We start from the raw sequence: 21,643 nt of genomic DNA, 5'->3' as shown, positions 1-21,643 counted from the left end.
CTGAAATAGGTGAACATCGGACACACGTAAAATAAACTTTAGTTCTGAAAAATTTTAAACTCAGTTATATTGTCTTGCATTTATATGCTTTGTCTTAGTCCTGTCTCTTATAAAAGTAAAACTGACTCTAGAACATGTCTTTAATGTGTACCTAATGTTTTAGTTGCTCCTCTTTTCTCTGTGATCTCTGTGGGAGAGTGGCAAAAAATGACATCAATTTTAAAACTATTTCAAGCCACTAAGCATGCTCATCCCTCATCTACCCACTAAGCCAAATATCCTTTGAAGCTGCATGTGATTGGATAATGGCATTAGGTGACACCTGCTCCAAAGTGGGGAAACGTCCCTATTGACCAGACTGAGAAACATCAGGAGAAGATTTCTGTTTTTCATTTTCCTAACCTGCTATTCCCCTCACTTTTCCACTGCATCTCACTCTTGTCTTGCTTCCATAATTTTTTCTCTCCATTTCCATCATCCACTAATTAGTCTCGTGGGTCCAGAACAAACGGAAGACATCAGTGACTGGAGATGAATCTAGACAGAGACAAATGAGAACAACTTTTCTGGAGCATCTATAAATAGATGTGATAGTAAGGCAGTCCCTTTTGTACCAATGAAGACTTTTAATAAACACAAACATCAAATGATCAGGAAAACAGACTGATTAAAGAGGCTATACTAAAAATGAGAGTTTACTTGTTTAAATAGCCTATAAAGATATTATTTTTGGATCATGGGTGTGACTGCACTCACCTTCAAAAGTGAATGAGCTTCAACTTTATTTGAGTTGTTGTTGCTTATTCGAAGTGTCATACTATTATTTACACATTTATGTGCACATTCATCTTATTATCATATTTATTTCATCATTTCATATTACGTGCACATTTATCCTATCTAATTTTGGTTAAGCTGAATGTTTTTTTACAGGATTCTAAAATGGAGAAATGTGTTTAATTGAATGTATCTCAGGCCGCCATACTAAACTATACAGCCAAAACACAACATGTGGTACTTTTTACAATCCCTTCATTTCAAAGTAACTCCCTGAGGTTACTTTGTACTGTCTTTCCATTTCTATTAGTTCGTGTATGTGGGTGTGTGGGTGTTTGTTGTGTGTGTGTGAGACAGAGTAAGAGTTGTCTTCTCTTTTTACAACAGACTTGCCAAAGAATGATGTAAATGAACTCAAAAAGTGAACACCTCCCTGCACCGGAGCCCTGTTTGTGTGTGTTTCTGCAAATGTTTAAGTGCAAACTCAGTATTTATGAGTCCCTGTGTGTTTGCTGGGGCATGAAGCGCACTGTGATTTTGTGATTGTCTGCCCATACACGTGTTTTTGTGGCCTTTTTTGTTTGTTATCCATGTGTGCCTGAGTTCATTGTAATGTTTTTGTGAGCGTGTTTGTATGTGTGTGCGTGCACATTTGATCCATCCACTAGCTGAACACCTGAATGCCCACAGTGACATAGAGGAATGGCAGGCTGTCTAAACCAACAACCTACAGCCAACAGAGGGCACTTCCAATTCAGATGGCTTGGTGTTTTATCACTCTGGCTCAAATTCACTCACACCAACATAAGAAAAACAAATATACATGCATGAAAACACCAAGAGTTTATTACATGTGTAAGTATTTGGCTTGTAAACCCTCAGTTAGTTGCCAAGCATGCGTAAGCAAATCTGCCATCTTTCAGTGTTGCTGCTTTTTTATTCGGGATTTTATTTGTAGCTAAACATATACTTGGCCAGACTGTCTCCATAAATACTACTAATACAAGGTATATATAGAAATGGGATTTCCAAAAAAACATGATTAAAAAAGGGTACACGTTTAGGGTATTTACAAGAAAATAAAGCAGAGAAAATAAGGACAGAAAAATGTAAGACATGTCTTTAATCACGACACAACTGTTATCGTGAAACAAAGATACACTAACTATGCAATTGCTTGGAAGAGTTTGATTGATCACTTTGACAGTAGAATTTAAGCCAACATCAAGTTTAAGATATTAAATCTAATGAAAATTGTTGGACAATTAAATCACCTGTGTTGTTTGGTGACTTAGAACTGCTGAAAGGGAAATTCAGAGAAAGAAAAAAAAATCTAAAATGAATAAATAAATAAACTCTGGGTGTACCACAGAAAAACTGACTGATGAATGTAAAAGGAAAGTTCTCAGTAAAGCCAACATTAGCATGATACCAAGAAAAATAATGTAAAGACTAAAGTCCATCTGTTTAGACCTCTTTTTATAATCCACCCTTGCATCCATGTCAAATCGAACCTTATCTACTATTCTGTCCATTTATTTTTCTCATTCCTTGTCGGGCAGCACACATGTTTGGGTGATTCCACCAAGCTGAGTCTGACTTAACCTGTTATTCACAAATTCATGTCCTACTTGCAATAACATCTATTTAAGTTGATAATGAGCGACGGTGACACTGCTTATCAGTTTTCCATACCTGCAGAGAAATTTTATTCAAAAAAGTAAATGCAAAGAAAACTGAAATCCTGGTGTTTGGCAACATTAAAATAACATTATCTTAGATATAGTTTAGCTTGAATCACATCATGATCTATTATCTCAAGAAAAAAACTCAAGACTTGAAGTCTTTTTGTTTGAAAGCTGTTCATATTTTGGAGTTATCACATGTAGTCATATATTTCTGTCTTCATTCCTCTCATTTACCTATACTTTTTCTTGCATAATGAAACAAAATATGTTCTCCTTAGGTAATAATAAAGTATTGTTTAGTTAATTTCAGTTCAGTATTAAGAACTTTTCTTTCAGTAGACTCCTTGAAATTACAGAAATGACTAGAGCTATAAAGCTTATATGCTGGTATCCATAGCAATGTGGTTCGAGTAGGCCTTGTTTTTATGGCTGTCAAGGCATTATGATGTTAATACAGTTAGGTCATGCTGTGCAGGGCCTCCAGGCTGTGGTGCACCATGGGATTGATTGATGACTCTGTTGTCAGTTCAATCTAAGAAATGCACTGGAAGAGAGAGGGAAGGATTGGTGTAAGACAGATGAAAGGAGGGAGGAAAATGGATTGGTTAAAAACAAAGGGAGGAAAAGAAGACAGAAATGAAGTAAGAGTCAAGAAAGCAGGAGAGGAAATTGTGTGAAAGAATGTGGGAACCTTTGCAACTCCATAATTGTTCATTCTTAATTAAATTGATGGTGACATAACACATATTAACAATTAATTCAGAGTATACATATAAAGTTTTTCCATCCATCCAGCATCTTTATTATTCATGCTGGCCACTTCAGTCAGTGGAGCTGGGGCAAGAGGCAGGGTACATTACAGACAGGTTACCTGTCAGTGCTAACAGAAGAGACAGACAGCAGTGCACACCCACACTTAACATACATATGAACTGAACTGTTAAATCTGAAGCACCTGTAGGAAACCCACACAGAGAAAAAAAAACACAGCAAATAGATAAACCTCTGCAAACCTGTAGGTTTGGTATCTTTGTTTTTTTGACCAGTTCACATTGTTGCCTTTTAAAAACACCAATGCAAAAAATGACATAAACACACCCACAAACATATGTGTGTGCACCTATTGATTCCCTCTGTTGATGCATGCAGGGAAGTGATGAGCATTCTAGTTCACCACAGTAAACTCCAGTACACACTCTGCAAACATGTCAGCATAGCGACACAAACTCTACTATTGATTGAGTGTGGACTCTGAATACAGAGACAAAATGATCAGCAGCTCATTCCAGTGCCCTACTATTTAACAGCTCTGCTATTGATTCATTTGCTTTGTATCTGCACAGAGTGATCAGATACCCCTAAGAAAATAAAACAGATAAATCGTTTTGAGATTGCTGTAGAAGTGTACGTTAACTGTGAATGGGAAAAACACCATTATTCCATTAGCCTACTTGACAAGCATTAGGCCCCCTTTCCACTTGGGATTAGCATGCGTCCCATATCCAGATTGTGCTCACATATGAATTAGTTGGATTACATTTGGATCAAAAAATCAAAAAGCTTGTTGTACATGCACATTTAAAGTAGCTTTATCTTTCCTTTGCAAAGAAACAGATTGCAGTACATACCACATCTACTCATTTGCTTGTTTCAATCTGATATTTATGTCCATTTTACCAGCTGCACTGCTCTTTTTAAGTTTTAATAATTATTGCACATGGGATATACTGATTGGATTCATGCTTCATTGTTAATGCAGCCAAACATATTACCATGCTCCTTTGCATAGGTTCCGGTTGATTAGGCCTTCAATGAATCTTGTGTGCATTTCCGCCTTGACTTGATGTGTTTTATCTTCGTCTTATCGTAGCTCAGTCACCCGGTATCTTAGTTAATTCAGGTGAGAATTGGCTCTTGGTATATAAAGGGAAAAAAAGTTCATTTTTTGAAACACAATAAGTTTGTAAAGTCCTTTAAACTGGTATAGTTAGATTTCAATGAAAGGCTGAGATCATTTTAAGATATGGATTTTTGCTAAAAGCTGTTTTTGGCTTTCATTGCTACATTTTTCATGACCGGCAATCTGTCTCGTATATCCGGTCTTTTGTCCAGAGATAGCTGAGATAGGCACCAACTTCTTCTCCTGCCTTGACAGGTCGAACTTGGTTAAAAAAATGCATGGATAGAATGATGGATGAATACAGTTTATCTTTCAACTACAATCTCAAAACTCTCAAAACTCAAAAGTTAGAGAACTAGTACTGGAGATATGTTTTTTTTAACTTTTTCCTTACAAATAAGGAATATAATAAATAAATAATAATAAATATAGTTGATCTATGTCATGTAATCCAGCAAAGGTTATAAGAGCTTCCTATCTCTTTCCCTACATTACAAATTCCTCTCTGTGCCCCACCAGACTGTTTGAAAGCTATTTACATAATATTTGCATTATTCATGAACACCTATTCTTAATGGTTTGGGGTGAACTGGGGGCCACACCTCCAGCCAATCTGAAAACTGCCAAATGAATAATGCAAATTCCCTCACATTGGATGACTAGTAGCAACATTTGGGGATGTAAGACCATGTTTCGATCTACAGGAGTCTGATCCAGGTTGTTGATGGTTAGACAAAGCCTTTGGATTTTGTGTATAAGAAACAGGAAGCTAGAAACCCCTGGAGACTGAAACTGAGATAATAGCTTGATATTTGATTCAGACTCTCCCTTAGAATAAAAAACTAAAAAACAGGCCAAGTATGCATTTCCTTTTTTTATTCCCTGCCTGCAGGCAATGTGAGACTCAGCATTTTTGTTTCCCATTAATGCTTGCTGGTATCATCATGTGACACAATATGGAGAAAAACATTGCAGGAGGAAAGAAGAATCAACAGTAGGTGAGGTGCTAAGGTCATGCAATCTCAGCAAATAAAGACATAATGTGTGTGTGTGTGTGTGTGTGCATGTTAGAGAGAGAAATAGAGAGAAAGACAGACTGATAAAGAGAGAGAAGTGCCAAAGTAAGATAGGAAGTGAATTAGGAAGAATACTGGGAGGCAGGAGGGAGACTTTGAGGTACACAGAGCAAGGTAAAGAGAGTGAAAGAGGTAGATTCAGATGGACAGAGATAGCAGTGCCTTGCAGCCAGTCTCCATATCTCTTGCCACGAATGACTCCACCAGCTGCACTACAACTAATGGACTCTGTCCTCCTCAACTGCCTTATCTGGCCTTTCTCCCTTTCTCCATCCTTCTTTCCTATCTCTCTGTACTCAAAGCTGTGCTATCTTTCCACTTAATGGCTCCACCTTAATCTCATTTTTATCACGCTTTGGTCTTTCTGTTTCTCTCCCCTGCTATCTCACTCTCAAAACTCTCAATTGCTCTCTCATTTTCTATATTGTTTTGCTTCTCATCTTTTTCATCCATGACCAAAAACTCTAAAGTTCACCCTCTCCTCTTTCTCTTAGATCTTTGTCTTTGTGCATGCAGTAAAGTTTTAGGATATTTTGATGCCATATGCGAGCCACCCACCTGTCCGTGTAGAAGTCTTTGTTTTCAGTATAATATTTTACAACAGTTACAGTTGTTGAATTACAAGAGAGACCTCTTTATCTGCCATTTTTAATCAGTTAATAGCAGTAGTAAACTGACACCCAGACCTTGGTCTTCTGACCTGTATTCCTTCGTCATTGGGAAAAAAAAAAGCAGAGAAAAAAAAAACCTCGCTACTGTCCTTTTATATAACTGTCCAACAGCAAAAGGTCGTCTTCAACCACTCCAGGTCCAAAAAAGAGCTGCGGGCAAAATGCATAACATCCAAACACACCAAAAGCATTGTGATTACATCTAAGTTCACACAGTATGAGAGTGTACACAAGCCAAGCAACAGTAACCAATAATCACATTCAAGTAAACACATTATTCACTGATAACTGACATTAGATTGGAACACCAGCATATTAAAGCAGATGTTTTATTTGGAAAACAGTTATTTTAACAGTTGTTTTAAGCTGAGCATGCATGATGACCATTTTCCCAAATACCACAGGCTATGACTTAGATAAACTATCTACATATCTACATACTAAAATAAGTTGTGACTTAAGCCTCAATATTAGAAATCGATCAACGATATACAGGATATATTTCAGAATTATGGAAAATCTCATGTGAATGTAAGTTCATGTAAATTGGTCATTCAAAATGTTTTTATTTTTCTGTTCCTTTCAGATGACACAGGAACAGTATATCCTTGCAGCCCAGCCCAATCCCCTCCACCAGCGAGCGGCATCAGTGTGTGGTGCACAGGTTTATCCAGCAGTGGGCATCTACGGCTGGAGGAAGAGATGTTTATACTTCTTCATCCTCCTGCTTCTTGTCACTATGATTGTCAATCTGGCGCTGACCATCTGGATCCTCAAAGTCATGAACTTCACTCCGGTAAGAGGCGTCCGTGTGTGTGTTACTTGGGTTTGTGGGGAAAAAGCTGGTAGAAATGGTTTAAAAAGTTGGCAGTGATTGAAACTTGTGAGTGTTGATAAAATTAACGCGGGTTTAACAAGAATGCATGTGATAAGAAATAGCAAGTTGATTTTTTTCAAGTTTAAGTCAAATCTCATTCCATCATTAATGTCTTCTGGTTTCTTGATAAATATCAAGTTTTGATTGCATTTTGCAGTTACAGATAAAATTGTTATAGCTTGTCTGTCAAGTCATGTGTCATACAGACTTCATATCAATGGCTCAGTATTTTAAATGTTCTTTTTTTGGCTAAAACAAGCCAATTATAAGTCATGCAATTTAAGATTATCTCTCTATCATGGTCATAAAGGGACACATTCTCTACAGAGATCAAAACCATAAATGAATGAGGTTACAGGCTTGCTGATTTCTCCAGTGAAACGATATTTATTAATCAATTTATTAATCAAGTATTCTGCAGGGATTGACTCATTATTGGAGCTAACCTCAGATGTCTATTCAAGGAGCTGTAGCTTTATTTTTTTATTTGCTTCTTGAGGAAGCTAAGGTCATTTAGTGTCTGCACCAAAATGTTGCATATTTTCTACAAGTGGTGACTGTGGTTGAGAGTGCAATCTTTGCAGCCATCTGTTGAAGCAGCAGCATCAGAGCCAATGATTTAAGGAAACTTAACAGACTAATAAAGAAGACTGTCTGTGTACTGGGGTGCCATAAAGTTGCTGCCCAAACTGTCCAGAGTGTAGCAAAATAGGGTAGAAATAGGAAAATAGAGCGAGAGGGTAGTGTCCACCCTACATTACTAGTGTTTAATCAATAATGATTGAGAATTTTTTTTTTTTTTTTATTCAATGAGTCTACATTCTAAGACAGATGATTAAGGGGACTATCAGCCCTATAATTGCAAAGTAGCCTATAACAGGTTAATCAGTCAAACAAAAAAAGTAATTAAAAAAACTGTCTCTTACACTGGATTTTGAATTTTTACACTTATATTAATGTTAGTAAAGCCCATCGCTGTATGCATTTGTTTATTACATCATATCATCCATACATCCACTATAACTTGTTGCACTGGCCCCGGCTTGAAGAGAATATACCGTAATAGTATGAATGCAAATGAGAAAGATTTTGAACCCTGTAAACCTCTGATAAAGCATCTTGATATAATTTCTATATTCAACTTCACTATAAAATATGGAGAGAATGGAAGTGAAGGGTGGGGGTTGGATGGTTAAAGAATACGCCTAAGGAAAGCCAGCCATTACTATGCATAAGAGACAAGAAGATATCTTATATGTTATGTAGTACCGTGTGAAAAACAGACCAGGAGAGGCTAAAGGCCAGAAAAGTTGAGAGGGAAATAAAGATTAAATGTTTAACTGCACCGCAGGTTTTTATTCAATGTATTGCAATTGAATGAGTGTAATATATCAAAGAATAACAGGTAAAAAAATCTACCATTAAAGAACATCCCATGAATATATCACAAAATGCTCAAAGTTAAAAGGTGAGTGAATGGATTACACAGTAAAACAGTCCAAATAAAAAAAGACTAGCATTTTCTCAAGAATATGCTTTTGCTACTTCAACTTCAAGATGCTTAATTTAAAGTTCAACAAGAGTTCCTACAAAAAGATCAATAATACACTGAAAACCACATGTAAAACTATCCTCTTGGCCAAACTAGCTACATTTTTAATCTAGTTTAAGACCAGTTGAGGAAGGTTTTTGGCTTTTATGTGTAACCAAACAAGAAGAGAATACCACCTTGACCATGGCAAGGGTTGTGCTCTTTTGTGAACTTTTTAACCAAAATGGTACTGATCCACACCTAGATTTGATAGATATGCTCAACCATACTCCAAGGTTCCTAAAATTCAGCTCAGTATTCAAAAGTTTTGACATACTTAACTATTATTTCTAAACCTAGTTGTTTAAAATGGGTGGGTGGGCATGCTCAAACTTTTGATTGGTACTCTACCCATGGCAGAGCAAAAAAAAGTATTTGTATTCTCAACATAGTATTAGGAGTTAAAAACATTAAGAGAAAGATTGGGAAAGACAAGACAGAAGCCTGTGGGAAAGAGGAACAGAGTGGAGAAAGAGAGTGATTAAAGTGGAAAATAAGAGTTTGACATGGTTGAGTGGTTTTCTGTCTATATCTGGTATAGATGTTCTGTTTGAACACTGACACTCAACTTCTCCCTCCTGTCCTCTGCTCTTTAGGTTCCTAGAGACTCAGCAAGCCTTCTATTTCACTGCTCCATGGAGGCAAAGTCAGAGGATATTGAGCTGACAAATACAGTCTGGAGTCTGATACATAAACATGAGAATTACTCAAAATATTTATTCACGTGTACTTTCTTTTCATTCAGAGCCCAGATAGAGAATATGCTGTTATTTAGGCAAAGGCATTGTGGCCGTTTGTGTTTTGAATAATTGTTATGAATTGGTAAATTTCCTAACATAAAGATCACACTTCCCACCCAGATTTAACAATAGTATAAGAGCAGTTCAATAATACAAGTATTTTCCCAAATGCCACCTCACCATAAAATCTGTAGTTTTTTTAGACCACACAGTATACAGCATATCCAGTATTTACAACAAGAAAATCTCCTTTAATTAGTTTTGAGTAACTCAGAGAAAATCAAAAACGTAAACAGTAACATATGATACATGACCAAAAAACACATAAATGGATGTTTGTATTCAAAATATTTACAGTAGGTTTGAAAGACCAGTGTGTGCACCCAGAAAAACCCACTGTGACTTCACATTAGATGCTGGACATTATATGCATGACTTGATGCTGTTCTTTATAGCTCAGGTCAGATGTTGAGTTTGTGATTGACCTTGAACGACAGTGACGGTGTGACAGCCCTGAGAGCAGTGTATTGCTAGCAATAAAAGCTGGAAAGGTTAAGGTTAACACATCATGCTCTTACTGTCTTAGTATAGCACAGTATTGTACAATGAAAAAGTGTAGGATCTGTAGTTGAATATTTGCTAAATTCATTGCCAGTCAGAGGGTAAAACGCAGGATAAGGATAACACGGAATATAATGGATTGAAAGCATGGGTCATGTACTTGTCCCCTAAATCTGAATGAGTTAAATTGGTTTTGTAACAATTTACTGAGTCCACTGCCAGTAGCTAGCTTGGAGTCTTGTTCACAAAACTAAAAGCTATCCAAGATCCTCTTTCCCAGCCACTTTAGGCTTATATCCATGTATGATTATGATCTGAAGAAGTAAACAAATGCAAAATAGATACAGTGCAATGTTACAGTATGGATCCAACACAAATAGTTAATGAATGGAAGAAATTGTTGAGAACTGGAAAAGAGGGCTCAAAATAGATCTCAGATTCAGCTGGAAGGTTTAAAAGGACCTATTACAGATATGCAAAAGTTACTCAAAGTCTGAGTAACTTTGATATATTGAGCTAAAAGGTTGCAGGTGGACTGACAGATAGATTTACTGGGTATGTAGAGTGAAGACAGGCAGTGTTGACAGATCAGCAGAGGCAGGTTTTTCAGGAGACAGGGAGAACAAGATGAATCAGGTAAGGCAGAGCTCAAAGAGGAAAAACCTTAAACTTCATGCAGAAAAAGACTTGGCTGTTGGTGCGTTACCAGAGTGGCTTTGACAATAATTTGGCAATTGGTAAAGGAGAAACCACAGTAGATAAATTGCTAATTTATCAGCTTGGGAAAACTCAGGTGTGGACGATGTCCTATCAAAAGCTGCAGATCATACCAACTTCACACACAAGCACTCATACAAAGAGAGGCGGTTAATCTCATTTATCTAATTTCAGCATCCTAGGGTAGATTTGTCCATTTTGCTTTTGGTATCTTTTTACCTGAGTGAAATGACCTGGAAGTATCTAACTGGCAGCCATTTAAAAATTCCATTTAGCTTCAAATACTATGGAGAGTAGTACCAATTCTTCCTTTGAGATCTGGACCATCCTTTATGAAAGAGAGCAGTTCATTCAATGCCACAATTCCTTGCGGCCACAACTGTCACAGTGTTATATTAACATATAGTTATATTACATATTATGTAATATATGGACAGAGTATCTAGAGTATTTTTTGTGGAACATTCATTGGACTTCTGTAGTTTCAGTGAACTTGCAGTTTGTTATCTTTTTCAGGTCAGTTAGTGTTGACATCCATAGAGCTGACATATTGAACACCATCCAGCTATGTTAATTCTCTGTTATATTAGTGAACTGTACTGAAGTTATTACATCCTTAAGGTATGGTGTTTCTACATAAAACTGTTTTTTTCTTCTTTAAAACATTGGTCACTTCATTCAAACACATAAACACAAATTCAGAAATTCCCCTTTTAATCACTTCAAATCCAGCTCCACGACTGTCATTTCCATCAACATAATTCAAATCACATCTAACTTTCTGCAGTATAATGAAAGGCTTTCTCAAACTTTTTTGTTTTGTTTGGAGATGCTAGATGAGATTCTCATTGTTATTGCTTTTGAAGAGACAGCTTTGGCAGTAAATTGGAGAGCAGGGACTTGTGGGGAATGAAGGATAGAAGTGAGTGTGTGTGTGTGATTGTGAGAGAGTTAGAACAAGAAGAAGAAAAGCTGAGATTGTCTTTGTGTAGGTGTTTGTGCGCAAGCTAGCAATTATTCAGCAACTGTTTATACTGATCTGTGTGTATGTTTCACTGCGCATTCCTTTTTCACACTTGTGTGCACCCAAATCCACATTTGTGCTTTTGTGTGTGTGTCCTCACCGAGTCCTTTGGGCCCTCTCTGCAGAGAAATTCAATTTCAGTTGTCACTCACCAATCAGTCTGCCTAATTCCTGGTTTGGACTTGACTACCATGTCTGTGTGTGAGTGTGTTAGAGTGTGCAATGTGTGTGGTTCATCTCAACACCTGCTCAGTTTACAATGTTTTGTCTCTTCCAAACAGGATTTGTAGTATAAATCATCACATGGTGCCTTAATCACAAATTTTAAAAGGCATTTGTTGCGCACTGAAATCATGAAGCAAAGGTGATTTATCACCACTCGGAATTGCATTCCAGCTCTATTACCAAATAGGTGTCAAACTTCTCTCAAAGGCTGTGTTGAAGTAGCAGCATTTGTGTTTATAGAGCAATCTAAACTCCAGGGAATAGAGAATCCTGTGTTAAACTTTGTGCTGTCGCTTTGTGCAATCCTAATCTGCGACGGCAATAAAGTAATGATACATAATAGATAAATATCACTAAAGCTGCCAGTGGCGTTGTGTGCATGCTGGTAAAATTTCACTGGCTTCAAACACTTGTGTGTTTTTTTCAAATTTCAAGTCACTTATCGGCTGCCAATAAGTGAGGGCATAAAATAAAACTTTACTTTTGTTATACTTTTTAAATCTGAGTTACAGGGTGCTTTAAAAGGTGATTAAACAACAACTGAGGGATCTATAAAAATAACTGACATTAATTACCAATTATGATTGTAGCAGCATAAAACGATTGAGACAAGAGAGATAGAGAATATAAAAGGAAAAAAACTAATCCAGCCGATGAGGAGCTCATAAAAGGGGGTGTAGAGACAAAGATAATCGTCATGACCACAGGTCATTGTCTCCAAAAGGGATTTCTGAACATCCTTATGAATGTGAATAGAAAAATGCTAAATGAATAATGGCTCTTTTTGAATGTTGGATATGGACTGAACCTTTATGAGCACCATGATTTCTGATAGGATTTAGAACAGTACATTTGTGAGTATGACTCTTGCTGTGGTATAAAGCACACTTTGGTAGTCAGTAGGGAAAGCAAACTGAAAGAAGTGTTTCCGTTTAAAGGTATTTTTTTAAGGACGTTTTTACCCATTGCATCAACATAGCCCCTTCTTCTAATAATACACTGCCCTTTTTGCTAAAAACTTGTCTGATGTAGCTTTACATTTCTTTCACGTAAACTATATGGAGAGATCATTGGTTGGGGTGAGAGAAGTGAGGAAACTGAGGTTAGAGTGAGAAAGGTGAGCAGGAGAGATAGTTGAGTGATGCATGGAAAAGGACAGATAGGAAAAAAAGAGGGAGACAGAGAGATAGCACCAAGTGTGTGTGTGTATGTGTGTGTGTGGATTAAATAGTGTCCCATCATCCACTCTCAGCTACTCCCTCCTGTCTCTGTGTTACTCTGCCTATGGGGTCCTTAGGGAGTTGGAGAGGTGTCTGTTTCACTGCCTCGTGGACTGGAAATGAGTGGATGATGGGCTGCCAGAGATAGGCGTAGTGTGTAGTTTGAAGTGTGGCTTTTTGAGTGTAACAGTGTTCATTAGGGATTGCGCTGACCAATATGCCTTTTCTTTTTTCAAGGGCCAGCACCAATACTTACTGTTTGTATTCTAGGAGACAGGTAACAGACATTTAGAGCTAGTTTTCAGTCGTGGGTAAAGTTGTGTGTCTAATTGTCAAAAGGGATGAATTACTGTGCACATTACTGTGTACTGTTTATGCATTAAAACTAAATTCATATAATGTTATTACATTAGGCTTCAGTGCTGCACTTGCTCTAACTACTTGATTGAGATTAATGATATACATGTCCTGAAATACAGAAGCATTTGTTTGACCTCTTGTCTTGCTGGAATTTGCATGGAGAAGTTAAAATCTAGACAGATCCTCGAATCTTGGATTAAGGAGGAGTAGTGTAGTTTTTGCCCAGAAGACACATGAATCCAAGCACATTTCATTTGTACATTCCAATCAACGTGGAATTGAGCGCACATGTCGGAGTACCCGAGTCCTCCCTGTCCATGCCCCTACTTAAATATGCAAATAACATTTAAATGAGCCTTGCACCTGCAATTCCTCTCTCTGCACATCATAAAATAAAGAAAAAAGAATGAATAAGATGGAGAAAAAAAAAAACTTAACGGAAAGCGAGATGGAGGTGCTACTTTCTGAAGTGGAGGCCTGCAAAAAGGTGCTCTTTGGCACACTGTCCTACATTATAAGCAGAAAACGTAAGAGGAGTGGGTGGGAGAGCATGAGCGTGGCCTTTAATGCTGTGGCGTCTGAGAAGTGCACACAAGTAGAGGTGAAAAAGAAGTGTATTAAGGTGGATGTGAAGCGGAGACTGACTGCCCACCGCCGAAGTGTGGCAAAAACAGGCGGGGGAGGCTGTTTGAACAGAGACTCGGCACAACTATGGGTGACACTGCTCTCTCAGGGTGTGGGAGTGTGGGTGACTCTGATTACCCCCAAGGTAAATACCTATATTTGTGTAACTCACAACAAACGTGTCCATCCAGTAACCTAGTGCAGAAGAAAAGGTGAGGCTGATTAAGACATTTCACACTTTACGCATGAGGTTATTAACATTTGCAAAAAACATAGCAAAAAACAGCAAGTTACTAACTTTAACCACCAACTATGATGCTGTGAAGACAGGATAGAAATTGGGGGCGCACATGCTCAATGCACGTCACGGGGAATAATATTAGGACAATTACACGAATAAAGTTACTCACCAAGAAGCCACCCATCGCGTACAGTGCCAGCTTGTAGTCTGTTCCCAACAACGCTGTTACTCAGAATGTATGAATCGTGCGTTGTACCAGGCCACCCCCACAAAGCATTTGCTCATCCCATACGATCTGTACATTGATGGAATGAAAATGTTTCCTGTTGATATACAAATTCATCATGCGATGGCGCAGTTATAGCACTGTGTGTGCAGTCGATAGTTCCGATTACATTAGGAAAACCGGCTCTCGCTTCAAATTGCACTTCAATGTTGGCCTGTTCAACTGCATTGTGGGAATTTGATATACCTGCTGAGATGCAGATAATTCTGTCCCACTCGGCTGGCATGGCTCTGCTCAGGGTCGACTGGCACTGTCCCAATCAGTTGGCCAGCTCCCCCTGGAATGCCCCGGTTGCTTAAACCCCAGTGTGCACATCACCTGTGGCACAAGCAGCGCATGGCTCCTCGCTGTGTTGCGCTCCAATGCCGGCTGCAGGTCTGGACACAGTTCCAGGAGGATTGCCCTCAAAATGGCTGATGGGCCAGTTGTCATCATGTCCCAGCAAATCCTCTCTGTCTCTTAACACACGCTTTCTTCCAATTTGCACTATTTACAATGTCTTCCAGTACCGCTAAAGCAGCCATTGTTTTTGATGGTATGCATTGCAACACTTTGTGCATGTTTTTATATCCACAGACACATGGGTGTGTTGATTGTTCATGTGTCTCAAATGTGCACATCACTCATTCTGAGGACAAATTGTGTTCACATGTATTTATTATAACAGTTTCCCAACAGTGTTGCCAAAGAATCAATAGCTGTAGAAAAGTGCATATGACAGCCCTGAAGTTGGCGTGAGGCACCGTACATTTCCATGGTCATTTTGCTCTTGATACATCTGATCGTTGACATTAAAAAAAAAAAAACCTTTGTACATGAGGCCCCAGGTGTTTTGTGGAAACTTGGAAAAGGCTTATGTAGGTTTAGGTTTGGGTACCAGAGTCGCTGTTCCTGACTTTTAGGTCCCTGTATCACCAAAGCCAGAGTTGTGTCTCCATTTGTGACACAAAGTTGAACTCATTGATGGCTTGTTTTACAGCACAAGCTGACTGAATGAACTAGTTCCTATCAGGTTACAATTACCACTCTCCAGTTCCACAAATAGTCAGTTCTGCCTCAAAGAAGATCAGTAGAGACAAATCTTTATGAATGACAGCTTGAAATTCAATGGAACATTTCAAGAAAGAAACATCAACTTCGTCTTTACAGTTTATAGAATAAACATGTCCACATCCTTTCCTGGTCGCTCACAAATTTATGGTAAAGTGGAGAGAGAAGAGAGGGATTTGACATGATTGGCAAGTTTTGATTGTCCGGTTGTCCTGACACTCTGGCTGGTGGCTACACATGCAGTGGCCAAAGAATGCTACCCAAAATGTCCTAAGCACATCAAAAAAGAATAAACTAGGGAAAAAAAACATAATTAAAAGGAGTCTGGAAATCTATTTGTTAGCAGTGTTTAAACCTTTCATTAAATGCATCATTCCACGTTGACAAGTGGTAACATATAGAGTTATTTATTGTATAATGAAAGGAAATTTGTATTCTAAGCCTACATTACTGTGTGCTTCATATGAGATCAGTGACTATTTAGAGGTTAATGGGCAATACCTCCACACCCCCATCCCACCCCAGCCCCAAAAATGTAAATGCTCCTAAGTGTATTATAACTAGCAATAAATGATTTTTAACTGCATTGTAAATTCCACCATAAGTCATTCTCTGCGGTAAAAGAACATAACAGTTTTCATGGTTGCTGTTTTCTCAGACTGTGTTTTTGTTTATTGCTGTACCACAGTGTGTATTTATATGTGCATGAAGTAAAAAATGTGCCACGTTGAGCTACCAAACTTGCTGCACTCAGCTCTTTGTGTAGACCAGCCACTATCATTATGGCTTTTCACACCTGCACTGTGTGGTTTATCGCTCATACAGACACACATGCCTACACACAATTTTTCTTACTTTGTCACTAACTGTGCTGACCTCAGGTAATGGGGAAGTCCAGCATGAAATGCTCTGTATCTCCTGTTTCGCAAACACACACACACACAAAAGTGCAAACTTGTATAGTTGTCCATGTTATCATTTCAAAGGCTTCCATTGAATGTGTACAGCCTAAACTAAACACAAGCCATCACTATTTCATGCATAACCCTTACCATAGCCTTAACCGTAACCTCAAAAATGTTGTTCTGCCTTGTCTTTGGTCCCCATAAGGATGACCAGTTTTGACAAGATCAGTGCTTATATATAAATAAAGTTCTTTACAGGGTAACCAGCACAAGAGTACACACATACACGCACACACACATACGGACACATACTATTGTTTTTATATCCCCCTGGAGATTCTCCTTGACACAAAGCATTCCCTAGCCCCTTACTCTAAACTTAACCATCACACATGAATGTCCACTATTTCACTATACTGTGTGTTTGGAGGTGAAAACAGATTTGATTAAATCAGGTAATTACTTGGGATTGATACAAAGTTGCCTTAAAAATAACTTTTCCTGTTCAGAAAAAAAATACATTAGATGTTATATTGAGAGCTGTCAATGATTAACTCGTTTTTATTTTCTTATAGCTTAAGCATTGGGAAAAAGGAATTTTCCGTTGCCACTTGATTAACCTGGTTTATATAACGGATTTTGTTTGACAGTTTTAATAACTAAGCTCTACTGTAACGTAAAATAACTTTGACTATGTTTTCTGTAATTATTATCCTCACTGCAATAGTTTGAGACTGGGCTGCCTTCTTACCATGGCATTACAATGCATTGCACAAACACAATGGAAAAAGTGTTACGGATCAAAAACTTTGGTAGATACATTTTACAAAAGTGAGACAATATACAGACAGGCTATCAATCCAAAAATGTACAGGGATAAGGAGTTCTGTAGTGTCTTCTGGAAACATTTGGATGACAGATTACATGTTTGGTGAATGCAGATAGTGGCAACAGGCTGTTAGAGGGTAATGAAAAAATGCTAACAAAGCAGATTCCAAAACAATTTGAATCAAAATATGTAACATCTTTAATCAACTACAAATCTATTTAACCTTTAAGTTATGTGATCTCAAATCATTAATAGCTGTGGCATCCTGTAAACATGAGTACAGGTACTTACATGCTACATTAAGTCTTCATATAACAGACAAAATATACAGACCCCTAAACTGACTGTGAAGGTAGCATCAAGGTCACCTGTAAGTTTAAATCTCCTCTGAGCCCTGAAACTGAAATTGAAATCAACAAGATTATAGGGCCAGTGATTCTCAAATTGCCTGAACAAATATATTGTAGAAGCATGGCCTTCAAACCCAAATTTTAACTGCACATAAAGCAATACACTTACAATCTTGGCCAGACAATTCCTGAGAAAAACAGGCCCCAAACCATTTCAGGAATGAAAGCACAGCACCAGATATGCTGAAAAAAGGGAAAATGACTTGCCTTGATTGCCGCTTTAAATCTCACTTCACAGAACAAAGATGTCTTTTTAGAGGGTCAGCAGCATTTTCAGTTTAAACTCTGTAAGAGGCCAGATCTTTAACATTAAATCACTTTGATGTGGTTTTTTTATGCATGGACCCAGGGGTATTTTTTTTTTGTGTGTAAGACAACGAAGAAGAGCCTGGGTGTATATGTGACACCTAAATCTGAATCAGTCAGCACTTTACTCCTATTATTTCCACTGGCAATATGTCAAACAATGATAAATAAGGACCATGCACACAAAAACTCACAAACAACAAAACTGCTGCCTGTCTGTACAGCTCCATTAGCCCAAAGTCTCTGTGTGTCTCCGCACTCAGATGGAGATGTTACATTTACTGTTGGCATGAGCCAGCTGTTTTAGGCTCGTTAATCATGGCTGGTATTCTATCAAATATATAAACAATGATATGGGTAAAGTGTGTTTTTTCAGATCGGCGAAAACACCCATCCTATTGGTATCCAAGCAACCTGTCAAGAATCAAGAGCACATGTGCAATGCAAGCCTTAAATATTTAGATCAGAGTGACCTGAGAGAGTGACCTATACTTCTTTTTATGATTTTTCTTTAAATTTAATTTTTCTATGTTTCAGTTGTTACCTTTTTACAGTCATTTTCAGGGAAAATTGCTGCCTTTAGTTTCACTACTACAATGAGCCACAGTAACACAATGCTACTTTAGTACATACTGTATGCACAATTGTAATTATGTGTTGCGGTATGATACTGTACTCGTGTCTTGCAAATAGAGACTGTAAATTTGTTTTCTAGTATTGATACTCAATACTAATTAGGTCTTAAAGCAGAACTGCTGTTCTGCAATACCACTACAGTGTTTCCCAGTAACCCTCAAATCTGTATTTTTTGTGAATTGAAACAGTAATGAGTAATTGATCTGAGCACAACAACACAGGTATTTATTGTTACATTATTGAATAATAACCATTAAGGAATTTACAGCACGTAATAACAAGCACACATATCCATCATTTGATTGCAAGCTAAAAACTGGCAAAAGAAGCATTTCACAGAAATACTGAAACTGATGGATTGAAACAACTAATATTGTATGACAAAGGATTTTTTTTTTCCATGATAACGTGCCTGGCTGAACACAAGATATCTTAAATATGTCCTTCATCACCATTTTGCCAAATTAAGTTGTGTAATAAAAATTATTTACTACGGTAAAAATTAATACATACAAATAGTAGCCACCCATTTTATTTTTTGGTTTGATGTCACTTTAATTTGGAGAAACTACTGTTAATATCGATTTTGCTATTTTAAAGTGTAGTACAAGTTTCGCCGCCAGCAGATGGCGCTCGATGTCGTATGCATCAGTTGGTGACGCCCCGGCCGGCAGAAGAAGTCGTTCGTACGCGATGAAGCACGCATCGATTACGCTCCGGTAACCTACTTTTCTTTGTGATTTTGCAGGTAAGCTGTGTTGTAAATAATAGATAGACAACAGTAGCAATAGAACACCAGTGCCTTACAATGTAATAGATGTCAAGCTAAAGATTGAATTCGGAAGTGTAAGGGCGTGTACAGGTGATTTGCTGCAGTGTGTAGTTAAAATGGCGGACTCAGAGTCCGTGGCGATTGCGGTAATGAACCGTGTCCGAACAGGTATTTTTGGGTTAGACCAGTATTATATATTATCTGGGTGATCAGAGAAAGTGTAAACTACTTTCTGTTTATTTAATTAAGATTGAATATGTTGGAAAGCATTTATTTAAAAAGGGTTTAGTTTGATAGAAGTGATTGATCAAAAGGATAAAATAGTGGTTAAAAACAGTTGTTAAAAGCACTATAAAACTGTAATCCGAGTTCATTATGGGATTTGTTCATGTAGGACAATGCATTTTTGTGATTTAGTCAGTTCGTGAAAGTGATGTATGTGGATATAGAACGGTATGAATTTGGAGAAAGTTATGTTATTGGTTACAATAGGAACTGTTTCACTGCTGTGGTATTGTGTTTTACAGTACAAGTATATGGTGTTACTGTTATTGTACAATGGCAGAATAAGTAGTCAGTACGTGATGAAGCACGCATCGAGTGTGCTCCGGTAACCTGCTATTTGTGATTTAGCAGTTTCTGCAAAAGAAAATATATACATGTTGTACGGGAGATGAGTTGGCCCATCAATGTAACATAAGCACAAACAATATTAATGATGAGAACAATAACAACAATTATAATGTATTCATATTAACATAAAAAACTCTTCGGAGTAATTGTTTTTCATTAGTTGCAAAACTTAACTGTATCATTTAATTGCTACTAGTTATATTCTATTAATTGTCTAATCAGATATGAATCATCTGACAGAATCAACAATTAATATTATCTTTTACACAGTCAGTACTCATCCATAGAAATTTAATTGGTCAGGTGAGAGCTAATGCTTGAAAAAAACACCCTCCTCTGAGACTTGTTATGTATCTGTCGGCATTTTTATAAATAATCATAGCAGATGAAAAGGACAGTGGCACATCGAGTTTACAATTATTTGTTGTCATTGCAAAACATGTTTTTATCCAGAAACCTAAAATAGTTTAGCAAGAATGTCGGAACGATGAAGCCAGGTATGAAGATTGTATTTCAATTAACACTTCCAGGCCAGTCAACATCAGTAAGGTAATTTTTATGAGCATTTAGATTTGTTTCTCACACAGTCACACTGACAAAACATCACCAACTAGCAAAGAAACCTTTCTCATGGTGGCCCATTATTCACGTAATTAAATCGCTGTCCTACGCAGAATTCACCCATGATGCACAGCACACAGTTTCTAGCTGTAGAAATGTATAGGTCTTCTGGAAAATTTGTGGTATTCAACTAGAAGAATTACTGTAAAGACAAATATTTTACTATAGTTTTTATAATCATTGTGTTTACAATAAATTACACCAAAGTTATGTTCATAAAAATTCTCAAGATTTACATAATATTAATTCTATTTACAATAACAGTAAGTTGAATGGGAAACGTGTTATTTAACTTTAGAAATTACAGTAACACTGGACAGTGAACTAGAATATTAACATTTGTTATGTGTTCACAGTGCATTACCATTACAGTAACTTATAAATGACTGAATTTTAAGTCTGGAATTTATCCAGATAACATGAGCTCCTCGTTTTAGGATCCTTATGTATATAGAAAAAAAAATACACATGCACACACAAAGAGAACACAAGATGACCATAATGTCTTGTGGGAAACCAGATAGTTGCAGCAGCAGATAAGAAAATATATAACCAGGAATCAGCAAATGATGGGATATGAAACTCAGAGAAGAGAAATACAAGACCTCAACATACTAAGCAATGATTTGTAAAATTATACGAATTTGCTGGCAAACTATAAAATGTATATGAAAATAAATGCAGTATGAAATCAGGTGTAGGGCTGAAACTATAATTGGCTAACAAAAAAACACGATAACGAGATGCTGATCTGTCTATTTCGTAATCAACATCACATCATTCGCATGTTTTTACTGAGGGCAAACCTCCAAGATGATAAAAAATATATATATATATATCAAAGCATCTCTCGCAATACACACATCATGCAAGTTTAAATATGTACAGTCTAAATAATTCTAC

At 37.3% G+C, this 21,643-nt stretch overlaps 1 protein-coding gene across 1 annotated transcript in view; it reads left to right on the top strand.

The window, feature by feature from the left end:
• Nucleotides 1-21,643, top strand: part of LOC140305622 (zeta-sarcoglycan) — a 305,078-nt gene that overhangs the window by 158,272 nt on the left and 125,163 nt on the right. Inside the window, exon 2 of the mRNA XM_072384569.1 lies at nt 6,699-6,908. Within this exon, the coding sequence (XP_072240670.1) occupies nt 6,699-6,908 (210 nt within the window). The remainder of the gene's footprint in view (nt 1-6,698; nt 6,909-21,643) is intronic.

The sequence above is a fragment of the Leuresthes tenuis genome, unplaced genomic scaffold, assembly GCF_036924035.1.
Source record: "Leuresthes tenuis unplaced genomic scaffold, fLeuTen1.0.hap1 SCAF_4, whole genome shotgun sequence".
Classification (NCBI taxonomy): Eukaryota; Metazoa; Chordata; class Actinopteri; order Atheriniformes; family Atherinopsidae; genus Leuresthes; species Leuresthes tenuis.
This window is presented reverse-complemented; position numbering and strand designations above follow the sequence as displayed.